This window comes from Anabrus simplex, chromosome 9 (assembly GCF_040414725.1).
Source record: "Anabrus simplex isolate iqAnaSimp1 chromosome 9, ASM4041472v1, whole genome shotgun sequence".
NCBI classification, from domain to species: Eukaryota; Metazoa; Arthropoda; class Insecta; order Orthoptera; family Tettigoniidae; genus Anabrus; species Anabrus simplex.
Window position 1 is genome coordinate 88,862,716 of NC_090273.1, and position 16,036 is coordinate 88,878,751.

A 16,036-nucleotide genomic window follows, 5' to 3' on the forward strand; every position below is an offset into this window, starting at 1 on the left:
GAAAAGAGTGCAGTTGCTTAGTTAACTCTCATGTTTACTCCACAGTAATCGAGGTGGCATGCGGAGAGTATGGAGACAACCAACGGAAACTTGTGAATGCCATCCAGAATGGTAAACACGACATCCGTGAAGGAAAACCATTCCCTACAGAGCCCGTGGAGAAGCTTAACAATGCAGCTGATAATGCCAAGCTTGATAAAGACACCGAAACTGCGAACGGCGAGGAAACCCTCAAAGTGAGCAACGGTTCGACAACGAATGTGAACTTGTTTCAACCCAATGTTACTAATGACATTGCTAAAGATAATATAGGTAAGGTTATCAGGTTATTTTATGTGGCTTATTGAGGAGATGGATTTGGAGATGACTGTAAGAAACTAAAAGTTATGAGGAAATTTGAATGTCTAGGAAAACTTGACAATTAAAAATAGGAAAGAATTTCCACCAATCAATACTTGTTTATTGCTTATATTAAGCTACAGGACCGGTTTCGACCCCACATACAAGGTCATCTTCAGCTGAACCATGAATACATATTTATATGATGAAGCTTTGATTAAATTGCATTGTCAAGGGAATGTCATATGATGATGTGCATTTAGTCACATACAAATGGGGCATGTCTTAACGTGAATTGGCATATGTCAGTATGTACAATATTGCAACTGTACGTCTAAAATATTATGTTGAGGTCCTAAAATTAGTGTATAAAACATATCTTCACTTAAACTAACTTATATATATATGTACAGGATAAAATACAATATATAAAAAACATTTTGTGCACATGAACAATCGTATCTTGCTTGTTGGTCAATTCATCAACTCTCGTATTTCAGCCCCATTTTCAGTTGTACACTCAGCTGCTGTTCTTGGAGTTTAAAAGATATGGTTGTAAAATTGCATGAGTAAAAGATTTAGTCTTCTTGTGGGATAAAACACTTTCCAATTTAAAAAAAAAAAGTTGCCAGTAGTATGGATAAAATTCGGCTAAAATATGTTCAGCTCTGCTATGTATGTTGCCTTATGTTAGAATCAAATCTTGTCCTGTGGCGTCCGTAAAATTGGGTTCAAAGTAATGGCTCCTTTCCCGTTTGTAGTTGTGCAATGGTGTTATGTTTATCTGTGGAAGATAAGATAGAGCTATGAGAGACATTATGTTGGAGGAATGTCTAAAGGTTATGTGTGTAAATTTGAATATGTACTTACTATTGTTGGTGTAGCCGAGTTGCGTTTGACGTGCAACAAGATTTGATTCTAACATAAGGCAACATACATAGCAGAGCTGAACATATTTTAGCCGAATTTTATCCATACTACTGGCAACTTTTTTTTTTTTTAATTGGAAAGTGTTTTATCCCACAAGAAGACTAAATCTTTTACTCATGCAATTTTACAACCATATCTTTTAAACTCCAAGAACAGCAGCTGAGTGTACAACTGAAAATGGGACTTAAATACGAGAGTTGATGAATTGACCAACAAGCAAGATACGATTGTTCATGTGCACGAAATGTTTTTTATATATTGTATTTTATCCTGTACATATATATATGTTAGTTTAAGTGAAGATATGTTTTATACACTAATTTTAGGACCTCAACATAATATTTTAGACATACAGTTGCATTATTGTACATACTGACATATGCCAATTCACGTTAAGACGTGCCCCATTTGTATGTGACTAAATGCACATCATCATATGACATTCCCTTGATAATGCAATTTAATCAAAGCTTCATCATATAAATATGTATTCATGGTTCAGCTGAAGATGACCTTGTATGTGGGGTCGAAACCGGTCCTGTAGCTTAATATAAGCAATAAACAAGTATTGATTGGTGGAAATTCTTTCCTATTTTTAATTGTGTAATTCGTCAATACGGAAATGAAGATTATAGGTTACGATAGGAAAACTTGCTCATGACATTATGATGTCATCTAGATATTCCACTAATATTGAGAGAACTAAGGAATAATTCTTTTATTGAAAATCATAGCTTCATGAATACATCATTGGTTTTGAAAGTTTGTACATTGCATATCTCTTAGTAGATTTATTGTGACTGAATACAAGGTGTTAAGCTGTTCCTAACACGGTCAGTTTACTAGGTTGAATTGGATTATGTTTTTCAGTCATCATCCCAAAGGATGGTGAGCAAATGGAATGAGTTTATTGGCTGCCTGTTTTAGTCATTGTTTCATTTCATAAGGTCTTCTTTCCTTGATGCTAGTGAGGAATGCTCCTCTAGGTTTTTCTCTGCGTATTCAGTTTCGACATGACCTTCCATTAGTGTGGTCAACTAATTCAAGTGTCTTTATTAGGTGTTCATTTTCTCAGTGGCACAACAAGACTGTATGCCTCTGTTATTTGAAGAAACCGCAAATCAAATAAAAGACAATCCACGGTGATCAGTATGGGTCTGCTGATGTCCCACTGCATTTATTGATCACCTGAGTAAAGGTATGTTTCCAGGCATCGATTCCTAATCAAAATCCCCTTCAAGACTTCTCCACTAAGTGTAATAGAAATTTACTTACTGTCCTCTTATATTAAAAAAACAATCATCTTCATCATCATCATCACCATCAATGTCCCACTCCAGTCGCCTGGGTACTGGTACTCTGGTACTGGTACTCTTAAAATTTGTAAAACTTGGTGACTCGGTTAATAGCAAATTTTATTTGAATTGAAGTCCTTCACCCCTTACAAAAGCACAGTTTGTTTTTAGTTTAGTATTGCTACCTTTTTCTTTCAATGTTCAAAATTGGTCTGAGGCTCAACGATAATGAGATCAAATCTGAACACACTCTGTTGGGTATAAGAGTGGATAAATATGAGAGAGCTGTGATGCTAGATTACAGAACAAATTTCTAGCATGCCAGTGAATCTTAAGAGAAAAATTGAAAAAACTTTTAATGATAAGAAGAAGAAGTATTATTATTATTATTATTATTATTATTATTATTATTATTATTATTATTATTATTATTATTATTATTATTATTTGTGGTTATTTTGATATGAAAGTGTCTCACTCTGCTGGCCTGCATGCATGGAAAGTCGACATTATAAAAATCAGTTAAATAAAAATGTTAAAGGTCCACCTTTTCAATACCATAATGTTTATTGGTGTGAATATATATCGCATAACGTTTAAAGAAGGTTGGTACTAGTTTCGACGCTCATTGCGCATCACCATCAGCCAACAAATCAGTTGAGCAAAATGCAACTTATCGAATAGCAATATAACTTATAACACATAATAGCACCTAGAAGATAAATGTTAAACTATGACTAATTGAAATATAAAACACATGACAGCAAATACAAGGATTAATGTTGAAAGTTAAATTGTCAAAAGTTAAAACAGTGAGAGCAAAACAGAGAAGGTAAATCACAGCCTGTAAATCACATTTGATATTCCAATAGAGCTTGGTAACTCAAGGCCTCAGCTAAATGTCTCAATAAATAAATTTAGCGTAATGTTGCAATCTCTCCCCACAGGGGGCTCATGTTTTAAACACTCGGTTCACTTTGGAGCGCCGTAGCAGGTGAATGCATCAACCGATTTGAAAGCTTCTGGCGATATAGCGAATACAAGTACATTTCGGGAATAAGTCACTGTGAGCATTGAAAATTTACGATAAAATGTGCAAAAAAATCGACTATTTGACCATCTAATTATGAGTTCCGACCCCTCATGTAGGGTACTGTTAGAAAGCCCTCTTCTAGCCCGAGATGATGGTATGACACCAGTTGCCCTCTTAATTTGCTCCTCATCAACTTCTGAATGTATATTTCCACCTATGGTGTGTGCAGTGTAATAGAGGATCTTACTCCTGATGTAATGGTACCATTGCGGTAGACATAGGACACTTAGGGATGAAGGTGCATGGTGTATGGAATTTCGAAAGTTACAAAATGTATTTGAAAGGTGCAGGATACCAAGGAGGATTACATATGAAAAGGACTATGTCAACTGAGAACTCCAAGCGGTTATAAATGCTGCCACAAATGGCAATAGTGCTGAGTTGCATGATGATTTCTTAAGAATGGTGCAATATGCCATTCAATTGGTGTTTTTTCTTCTTTCCCAGCATAATTGTGTGCATAGACTTTTATTCTGTCCTATTTTGTGAATAATTGCTTCCTTCCTTCCTTCCTTCCTTCCTTCCTTCCTTCTCTCTCAGAGTTAGCCTTGATAGCGAGAAAGAAGTCAGTGATCATATATGATTCATCAGATGTAGAAAGCGTAACAGTAAAACAATATTACACTGACATAGAAAGGGTCTGTAAGGTAAAAGTCTTGAAAAAAGGGAAGCACACAAGGAACATTCAATCTGCTATCTTTGAATCTCCACTATCGGCAGCCCTGAAAATGGTTTTCCGTGGTTTCCCATTTTCACACCAGGCAAATGCTGGGGCTGTACCTTAATTAAGGCCACAGCCGCTTCCTTCCCACTCCTAGCCATTCCCTGTCCTATCGTCGCCGTAAGAATTATCTGTGTCGGTGCGACGTAAAGCAACTAGCAAAAAAAAAAAAAAATCTTTGAATCTAGTTCCTGAATAAACTCCGTTACAGATGAAAAGAGGATTTAAAAACTGTTGATCCCTTACCTGAAAAGGAATGAGCATAAAGAATATTATAAGCAGATCTGCGGAGAGTGACTGCGAACACAGCACCTAGAATAATTTGATGGGACTTAGCACCTTTCATAAATGTCTAAGTTTGAATTTCCTTTAGCACCAAAATATTCTAACTTTGTTATGAAACTGCCAATAATGTATGATAAGAAACTCTCATTTGTAACTTTGAAACGTTTGAGGAATAAATAATTAAAACACTGCACCACAGACAGTTTTTTTGTAATAACTTATGTTCATAATTTTGGCACTTGGCACCTATCTACTGTTAAGTATCCAGTTGGAATTGAGGATAATGCTGGAAGAGAGGCTATATGCTCTTTCTCCGGCAATCACTCTAATCGATTCACCATATTGTTATTGTGCTTCCCTGAAAATTTCATTAAGATCAGGTAATTTTTGTAGATGTGAAGGATATTTTTCTGAAGGCATGTCCAGTTAGCAGTAACTCATGGTCAGCCAAAAACAAACAACATTGGTTGCTTTGACTTGTGGAGAGTGTTAAAGTGAGTTTTGTGTTAGAAATGGAAGTGAGTGGTGATAACAATATTTTTAAGAAAAGACGCAAGTTATACAGCAATAATACTAAAATAAAACATGAAACTGCTAAAATAAGAAGGGCCGAAGGACAAAGTTATGTCGGTAATTCTGGCAAGACAGGTGGAAGAAAGCAGTTTTTAAAAGTTACAGAGTACTGCAAAAAACAATGCTTCAAACGTTTCTCAAATAAAACACAGGAAGACCTCTTTGGAAACCTCTACAGTGGTCAGGATAAAGTTATGCAAGATTCTTTTCTATCAAGGTGCATGTTGAAAGCAACTGCACAATCTGCTTAACTTGATCAGAAAAAAGACAAAATATTTGGTCTTATAAGCTGAGCTATGGTGGTTTTGAATTTAAAACCTGTCAAATGATAATTCATAAACTATTTCAAATATCAGAGAAAAGAATAAAGAGTTATTCAAACAAAAGTCGCTAACAGTGAAGACCTAAGAGAGCATAGAGGCAGCCACTGAAATAGACCCCATAAATTAAAACCAAATGTAATGATTCTGATGAAAAGTCACTTGGAATCAATCCCTCACATTGAAAACCATTTCTGTGTCCACAAAACATCGCTCAAATATTTTGACAATCCTCAGATAACAACAAAAGCTTTGTACTTGCTGTTTAAAGACTTTACATCGCATACAAATGAACAATTTAAAATTGGGTATCCTCATTATTTCAAAAAGTTAATATTTTGTACATTTCTGTAAGGTCACCAAAAACTGACATTTGTGATTTTTTGTGCAGAAAACAAGGAAAAACTTGCAAGAGACCCGAATGACCCTTGTCGAGTAGCATATGACATTCACGTCAGAATGTACAAGAAAAGGCAAAAGTTAAAGGCAGAGTGTTTAAATAAAGCTAAAAGTGACCCATCTTTCTTAGTGTGCGAGTTCGATTATGTACAAAACTACTACGGTATGTTAACCTCACAGTTCTAGAAGAGATTACTGTGGATGTATGCATTTAATGTACATATTTATAATGACAATGATCCTTTTGTTTTTTTTCATTGCTTCATGGAGACCCAGAGTGCCGAAAATTCTTTGTCTCCTGAAAAACATGAAGAAATATCAAGTAAAATAGTTTTATTATCTGACTTGGCAGGGGGTCAGAACCAAAATATAACCATGACTAAGTTTTTTACTTGGTTCAGTAAAGTTCATGATGTTGAAGTTATCCAGTTATTTCCTGTAAGGGGTCATTCGTTTGTGCAGTGTGACAGAAACTTTGGATTGGTAAGAAAATCCATAAAAAATGTAGAAGTAATGAGAACTGCAAAACCTTGGATGGAGGGTATAGTTCAAGCCCGACGAAACCCTAGTCCATTTCAGCTCATCATGGATAGAGAGCTTATTCAAGACTGGAACAAAGCCCTTGATCCATTTTTCATGGACATTAAGAAATATATAGGAAAACAACAGTTTACAGTGATGAAATAAGTTTGGCTGAAGTACAAAAGGGATGGAAGTGTTTTGGCATCAAACAATTTTTTTCCCGTTTTCAAATCTTTCAGACTCCTAACAACCAATGACAAGACAGTGTTAATGCAAGTAAAGCCTGATGTAATACCATACCCTGAGGTGTTGGAAGCAAAAATACAAGATGTGAAAAGTTTGCTTAAATACCTACCAGAAACTGACCAAACCTGGATTGAACAGTTTCTAAGAGCACAAAAGGTTTAAGTGAAAGTGGATGTAAAACCTGTTTACTAGCTTATTTTCATTATTACTTGCGATATTTCATTTTCTAACCTGCAATATGCAGTATCATTATTCCATTCTACAATAACATTCAAAATAATGGTACAATTTTTCTTGCAGTCTTTATTTTCCTAGAGTCTTATTATTAGGCCAGTTATTATTGGAACTATTTGTAATCAATTAGGCCTGTTTCAGAGGATTAAACATTTCTGTAATTAAATGCTATTAATAATTTGTAAAACCTACACTTGATTTCATCAAAATAGACTTGTTTGCAAAAATATTTTGAGCATTTTTTAACGGTTGCTGTAAAAAGGGAGTAAAACACATTTTTTAATTTTTCTCTTTAACAAAGTGAATTAAATATTACAAACTGATAGGTTTTTTTAACTTTCAGATGAACCAATTTTAAATCCAGAAATATAAGAAGCTAATTATCCTGCATTGAAGAAAGATATTTCATAACAAAACTTTCAACTGTGATTATCTCATAACAAAAGTTTTTTTGTTATACGCCTCTTACGGCAATGTCTCAATCTCTGATAATTCTGAAAATAAACTGCTTTACTTTGGAGAAGCAAAGAAATCAGGCTGTATACAATCTTTCAGATACAGTTAAGCTTCCATCATGCATCCTTTCCTGACCAAGTTATTCTTTGATTCCATCATTTGACAACTGTAACCTGATTTATCTGTTTGTTATACAGAGTTGAGCAAGGTGGTGATACCAGTAGACCTGACCAACACTGAAAAGCAGGATAATGTCCAGTCTGCTCTCTTGGACCCCACTATGATAGTGTCCAAAAAGCAGAGACGTTATGCCACTTCTGAATTCACTCAGTTCTGGATGGTGCTCAAGAGAACTCTCCTCTTTAGCAGGAGAGACTGGGTAAGTCTTCAGTTAAGGCTGCAACTTTTGTCTGGAATATTCTGGACTTCAGGTATCTGAAATGTCCATTATAGATAACCGTAAATTTAGTTTTCGAGAAATATCCAAGTAATGTCCTGTTCTTCGCTCGTGTTGGATCTGATCTGTTTTTGACATGTTGGTTTGTGTCATTGTTCCGCGTACGAGGGCATGTCAAGTGAAAAACCTTAAAAGTGCAAACAAAATCTGAAATATCGTATCACAATTCTGTCTGTTAGCAGTGTTGTTACTAAAGCTTCAACGAATATCATACAGGCAGCAGCACCATGCAGACAAGCAAACACAGTTAAAGTACCAGCGTAACAATGGCTGCTCCACTTCAGACTTGCATGAAAGTAGTGTTTGAGTACAGAAGTGTGAAACCTATTCAAATTCATCGATGAATGATTGTATTCAGTACGATGATGCACGTTTGTCACAGCAGCAATGTGACTGTGATTGGGTCTCATACTGCCTGTGCAACAGTTGTGACCATCCAAGACCTGCATTTTGAGTGTCTTCCACACCCACCGTATTTACCAGACCTTGCCCCTGGTGATTATCTCATATTTGGTTGGACCACTAAGGGAGGCACTGGGATGGTGGTGGTGGTGATTATTGTTTTAAGAGGAAGTACAACTAGACAACCATCCTCTACATAACACTAATCATAGGGAAAAAATGGAAGGGATCCGACACTTCGAAAAATGAAAATATCGGCCTAAGAAAGACAAGGGCCACGAAGGGCGTGAAAGTGAAAGACTCCCTAGCCCTCGCAAACCTAATAGCGTCGGGGTCGGAAAAGAACAAGAGTTGACCAAGGTAGGTCGGATAGGATAGATGAAAGTGAGGAGCCTGGCACAAGTAAGTGGAAGCACTGCCAGGACTCAGCTGAGGGCCCCGTGGTCGCCACCCCACGCTCCAAAGTTCAGAGCCCATGGGGCCCCTTTTAGTCGCCTCTTACGACAGGCAGGGGATACTGTGGGTGTTATTCTACCGCCCCCACCCACAGGGGGAGAGGCACTGGGAGGAGACATTCTGTTCGCATGAATATGCACAAGTGGCTGTGCAGACAACCCAATATTTACGGGTTTTTTTTAAAGAGGAAACATGCCTTTTGTAAGCACTGGAGGTTTTGCAGTGAACATATCAGAGACTACGAAGAAAAATGATGCACTATAGTTCAATAAAATAAACTGAAAAAGGTTTTGACTTGACTGTCCCTCGTACATCAGGTACAGGTTCCCAATGTTTCAAATACAGTTTAACTTGGTTAATTCAAACATTCTCATTTTGAATTTGTGAAGCAAACTTTTTTAGCAATTTCCAAGAACTTAGCAGGAGTACAAGTACTCACTCAATTATTCTGATTTGCGTCGTATATTTTTATATATGTACTTAACTTCCCGCAACCGTGACAAATTCTAGACCTTCAAAAACATTCTCCACTCTACTTTGGCGTTCGACCTTGAATGTGCCGCGCTGATCACCAGGAGCTGGCGGCTTTCTACTACAAATCTATTCGTCTGCGACTTCTAGTTATTTTTGAACTTCGTATATTAATTGATAGTGTTTTGACTTTGTGCATACAGAATGTGGTGTCGTGTCTTTGTGCCTATCAAAGTGTGAAACTGACCTCCAATATTCATAAACATTGTACATCTTTTTACGGCTGATGATGACCTGGACTAAGGTCGAAACCGGTCCCATTTAAATAGGAATGTGATTACTGCATTTCCTTCTTTTAAGTATTGAATAGGTTGAACCTCCTTTTCAATTATTTAATTTTTAACATAGGCCTGCCTATACGACACAATATTTAAAATTTGTGTTGAATTGAAAGTAAAAATACCATATTAGAACTCTCATATTTTCAAAAGATAATGTTTAAGGATGACAGAATGCTGCCTTGGTGGAAGATAAAAGTAGTGTAGAATCATGCTGGTGATGGAAACAGAACTGTAGTTGTTGCAAACCTAAGAAAAGGTTTAAATTCTCAGCCGCCTGAGAGTATGTTACACGATTAGTCTTCTAGGTGCCTAGCCAACTTTGAGTTTCGACAACTGGGAAAATCCACACAGGGGGCCTAAATGCAGAACTCCAGAGTGGAGTTGATTGGCAGCTGTCAGTGGATAAAATAAGACATTACACTGAGGCAACAAAAGGGAAGTGATTATCTGTTTAAATAAATATATAAATAAATATATGAATGAATGAATAAGTAAGTAAATAAATAAATAAATAAATAAATAAATAAATAAATAACATTGAGGACTTTGCACTTATCACATCAATGAAGTCAAAGATAAAGTGCAAAATGAGCTGCTTTTTAAACAATTTGTGAAGTATTAATTATGTTTGTAATGTCTTGATGGATGTGTATTTTTTTACTTTTGTTTATTATGATAAAATGCCATGGCCAGTTTCATGGGCAGTTTCACTGTATTCTACTGTCATTGTAACTTGAACTGCTGGAAAGGTAGGGGTAATTTTTCAGTCAAGATTTGGGTAAGTACGGTGTATGATATTACCGTATTTGCTCAAAAATAAAACCCCCGTAGATTTGTAAGACCCTCGAAGTTTTGAGGGCAAATGTTAGAAAAATAAATGTATGTGTGAATAAGACTATAACTGTGCTTACTGGACAGGCTATAATTCTGAGAAAAACATTTATTCAGAATTTTGTGTTGCTGTATATCTTTACAAAAACAATATAACAGTTGCTGTATATCGTCGTTGCCGGGACAAAACCTCCTATGTGATAATATTTTTGGAGATATACTGACCCGCAGCACATACATTATGAAGAGCGAGAATGCCTTGACAATATGCACACAATATTGCACCTTAGATGACAGAACCTTACCGGCCAATATTATAAGCTAAAATATTTCACATAGGAGTTTTTGTCCCTGCAGCGACAATATTCCATTAGCTGTTGACTAAAGGCAAATTTCCCCCCTTTCAGGTGTTCGCAAAAGAATATCAATAGCAGGGAGGGGATGGGAATTTGGCCTTCACACAGTAGCAGCTTCTACCTTTCTGCTTTATTCTTACTAGTAAAGCAAGTTATTTGATCAGGTTTCTTTATCTGTCAGTGTTAACAGTAAGATGAATTCACAGAGAGTCTCACTGTGGAGTTTTAAGTTGGGCATTTTGGGATTTGCCAAAAAAAATTATGTGCTGGCTGCAAGCAGAGGGTATTTGGTACAAACAAACATGGTTTGTTTCTGGAGAAATCAGAGATTAACTTTGAAGTCACAAAAAAAAAAAAAAGGGAACTTTTTTCTAAATTCTCAAGGCAATCATTACTGTTTTCAGACATACCAGCACCTGTACCTTTGAACCTAAACAAAGCCACTACCTCATGTGAAATAACACGCACCTTAAAAGGTCTTCTAAATCTATGTAACATACAATAGTTAGTGTTTAATAAAAACATTAATTTACTGTAGCGTAATATTTAGAATACTTACTTTGATTTTTCATAATACCTGCCGAGATTGTAAGACTCGCTCTAATTTGAGACTCAAAATTGCATTTTTAAAAAAAGTGTTGTTTTTTCAGTAAATACTGGGATTCGAATTCACGATTAATTTTGGTGTATTTTTCCCTGGACCCTTCAGTTCGAATTAACCAAGTTCTGCTGTACATTACAGTATTCTTTATCAGAGTGGCTAATGTATCCTTACTCCGTCCAAGGTATTCAGTCTCTCCAGGCAGAAATCTTTGGAGCATGCAGAATGTTACTCCTCTTAGATTTTAGCAGATGTGCCCTGGAATCTCATTTTAAAAAACTGATATTCCATAGAAATAATGAAACACCCAAACAGCATGAATTTAGAGAAAAGTTACAAAATAAAAATTCTTGCATGCTTATCATTTACAAATTGTCAGGTCCAGGTATGAAATATGTTATAAAGATGAACATCATGGTTATTAATGTTCAACATAACTAGTTGAATAGTACAGAGATAAGTTCAATACAGAAACACAATGAAGTTTATATCTTTAAATAGACGAACAGTAGTTGTTTATCTTCCTAGGTCCTTCCATTACCTGTCCTTATTAAGAAGTTACACCAGCAATTGTCATTTAATGCTTTTCTTCAGTAATACAAGATCAGTGTAAAAAAAGTAGGTGTAATTTTGCATTGAAAAAAAGGTAGTGAATGCCAGAATTCTTTCCTGTTTTGTTAGAAATCCATACCCAAACTATAGATAATAGTACTTGTTTTTTTCTACTTGAACTTGAATTATGTGGTGTTATTTCAGGCACAACTGTTGCAATTTTTCTGCAACACTACTCTAAATGATTTTTCCCTTTCATTAAATTTAGATTTCATTGTATTTTGTTTTCTTCTTGCAGACACTTATGTACCTACGATTGTTCGCTCACATTCTGGTTGGCTTCCTCATTGGTGCTCTGTATTATGACATTGGTAACGATGGTGCTAAGGTGCTCAGTAATCTCGGGTTCCTCTTCTTCAACATGCTCTTCCTTATGTACACGTCCATGACCATCACCATCCTCTCATGTGAGTATCTCATGTACATTCAAAAGCTCAATCCAAGATCACTTAAACAAAAATTCTCAAGATGCCATGCTGTTGAAGGTAGTTCACTGTGTGCACAAAATGCAGAAAAGGATTTTAATTACATTTTTTGTTGTTTTCTGTTCGCAGTCCCTCTTGAAATGCCTGTGCTGATAAAAGAACATTTCAATCGATGGTACTCGCTACGCTCGTATTACTTAGCCATTACTGTCTCTGATATACCATTTCAGGTATGAATACTTCTCCATTTTGTACTTAAACTTACAGTTAATTTAAAATGATAGCTTTCACTTCCATTTTCTTTAATATAAAATAATCTATTGTGGAATATTATAAAGATAATTACTTTGTTAAAAAATGTGTATTACATAAATTATTAGTTCTTCGTGCTAGTGATGTTAAAATATCAATGGAACTATTACTTCTTGGTGATTTGTTTCTCTCTTATCAATTTAGTATGTATTAGTATTATTGTGTTACTGCACTGGCTGTATTAAAACTTGCTCGCTGAGATCTGGGAAGCCAGAATTGTATACTTTTATCCACATCATGAACGTATTAGATAGTTATAGCCAGGTTATTCCACATTCAGGGAAAATACATGGTCAGATTTGAAAGATTGAATTCCACTCTTTGGTCTGCAATCACAGCTACACTCTTTCTAACTTACTACTTATATGTAATCCTTTATTTAGGGAATTGACCCTCAACGGGTTTGCTTCTAGACACAGTATTGTATGATTTTTATTATTTTGGAATATAACTGGTTTAAAAGGAGCATGGATTCACGCACAACTGCCTCGGAAATCATGGATCGGTAGTTTTCGTTGAGATCAAACATCTTCCTCAACTCGGTCATCATCCCTGGTAACAATCCGTAAACGGCGATGGAGTTTATGTGATATTTCTCCATCATGCGGCTGTTGTTCACTTGATTTTAAGTGTACTATTAGATTGTTTGATTGAGAGACCAGACCAGTAATTTAGGAGGACAATAATCAAAATTTTAGCAGTAGAAATTAAATTTATTATAAGTTCTACAGAGAGATCTGCAGTTGAGACCTGGACTCTAACAAAAAGACAGGAGAGAGAAATCCAGACCAGTAACATGAAGTTTTTAAGAAGTATGTTAGGAAAGACAAAGGACAGAGTAAGAAATGAGGATGTCAGGAAGGAAATCAGAGTAGAAAAGTTTTCAGACAGAATGGAGAGAAATAAACTGGGAAGGGTTGGACATGCTAAGAGGATGGAAGAGGGAGGGATGATGGAGGTTAAGATTGAAGACATAAGAACAAGAGGTAGACCCAGATTAAGGTGGTTGGATTCCATCGAGAACAGCATAAGAAGAAGGAACCTGGATGGGAACACAGTTGAGCAACAGCATTTCTGGTTGGATAGAGACAGATGGAAAGATGCCATTAACAGCCTTGCCCACCCAGCTGGAGTTAGAACAAGGAAACTGATAGTGATGAAGTTACACGCACACGCGCGCGCACACAGAGAGAGGTGGTGGTGATTATTTGTTTAAAAGGAAGTACAACTAGGCAACCATCCTCTTTATAACACTAATCAGAGAGAAAAAATGGAAGGGATCCGACGCTTCGAAAAATGAAGGTACCGGTCAAGGTATGACAAGGGTCATGAAGGACGTGCAAATGAAAGACTCCCTAGTCCTCGGAAACCTAATAGCTTTGGGGTAGGAAAAGAACAAGAGTTGACCAAGGGATAGATGAAAGTGAGGAGCCTGTCACAAGTAAGTGGAAGCAATGCCAGGACTCAGCTAAGGGCCCCGTGGTTGCTAACCCATGCTCCAAAGTTCAGAGCCCCTGGGGCCCCTTTTAGTTGCCTCTTACGACAGGCAGGAGATCCCTTGGGTGTTATTCTACCACCCCCACCCACAGGGGGAAGAGAGAGAGATACTTTCCTCCAACTGGCTGCACCTGTGTAAGTGTTTGCATCATTTTCTTGGTCATTATTATTACTCAGCTTTCTTCTCACCATCATTTGTTACAATCTTAACAGAAGGGGGCAGACGGCAGACACATTTCACTAACTCTTCACCAATTACTTGTTTATTAAAGCAAATAAGATCATCCTGATATTGCTCTAAATCACCCACTGACATTCATCTTTATAGCTGAGCAGTAAAGCTTCCATAATGGGAATGAAAATCTGCCCTATTCAGTGATCAAAGGTTTGAATACCAACAAGGGCAGAAGCTATTCTGACTGCGATTTTTCTCCAGTTTTATTTTCCACATTTTATTCTACTGTAAGCAAAGTGTCTGAGTTTTAATTCCCAAGAATCCTCCCCATACTGGGTTTAAACAATAATTGTTGCTCTTTGAACCAACAAAACACTAGTTATCTGACATTACCAACATATACCATTAGCATAGCACTATGAATAGGGACAGAATGGAAGGTCAGTGAGAGAAAAGGGAGGAACAGGAAGAGTAGACATGAAGACAAAACAGCAATCACAGTCTCCATATCACTTATCGAGTGGCAGGCCACCCCTTTCCCCCAATAAGCTGAGAGCAAAAAAAGGAACTACAAAGGTATGGAAGATGTCTCTTTTGGCTTCTCGTAGGGAAGCTGTGTTACTATGTCTTCTTCAGATCGGTCACGGCATAGTAATGCACTCCTGCTTACTGAAGGATGAACACCCCCTCGGTGTGTGCATGCGGCGGTCATCCATCTGTGGTACACATCCTTACGGAGTGCGTGGACCTGGCCGATCTGCGCCGTAGTCTAAAATTGCCGAGTACCATCTCCCTCATCCTACGAGATGACAAGCAGTCAGCAGACCTAGTCATCCATTTTATGCCTTTTTTATTGTGTGTAAAAGTGTATTTTATACTGAAGTATTTTTGTTGACTAAGCTTTTACCCCATTGACTCTATTTTAGTTAGTATTTGTGTATTTTATTGTGTTATTTTAACTTCTAACTTGAATGATATATATCTCTGTACTTCAAGGCAATGCCTTATTGCATTTTCATTTATATTTTCCATAATTTTATTATAAGTCATTGCAAAGTAGATATATGCCCCCTGTGGGTGGGGGACGCAGATGAAGAATACACCCACAATATCCCCTGTCTGTCGTAAGAGGTGACTAAAAGGGGCAACCAAGGGATGATGACATTAGAACCATGAGACTACTTGTGATAAGTACCATTACATTCAGAGCACCCTGGGTAGACGTTACTTATTACTAGTACCACCTTGCGAGGAAAACCATTGCTCTGCGTTACATATGAGCAATACCATTATGCGAGTAACACAACGGGTCTGGGCATTGTTTGTAATAAGTGTCATCATGTGCATTCCACCGGTCAGTTCCACTGTTTTCAGAATGGATTTGCATTGCCTATGAGTAGTACCACTTTATGAGAAACACCATGGGTCTACATTGTCTGTGATTAGTACTGCTATGTCAGAAATACCACGGGTTTGGCTGTCACCCGTGATTAGTACCACTGTGTGAATAAAACATGGGTCTGCGTTGCCTGAGAGTAGTACCATTATGTAAGGAACACCATGAGTTTGTGTTGCCTGTGGGTGTTGCCATAATGTGAGATACACAGTGGGTCTACATTACCTAGGATTAATACTACTATGTGAGTAACACCATGAGTATACATTGCCTGTGATTAGTTCCACTATG

The 16,036-nt window shown here is 36.9% G+C and overlaps 1 protein-coding gene across 1 annotated transcript in view; it reads left to right on the forward strand.

The window, feature by feature from the left end:
* Positions 1-16,036, forward strand: part of LOC136881087 (ATP-binding cassette subfamily G member 4) — a 203,218-nt gene that overhangs the window by 179,503 nt on the left and 7,679 nt on the right. The window contains exons 6-9 of the mRNA XM_067153706.2: positions 46-312; positions 7,611-7,792; positions 12,179-12,347; positions 12,495-12,595. Of these exons, the coding sequence (XP_067009807.2) occupies positions 46-312; positions 7,611-7,792; positions 12,179-12,347; positions 12,495-12,595 (719 nt within the window). The remainder of the gene's footprint in view (positions 1-45; positions 313-7,610; positions 7,793-12,178; positions 12,348-12,494; positions 12,596-16,036) is intronic.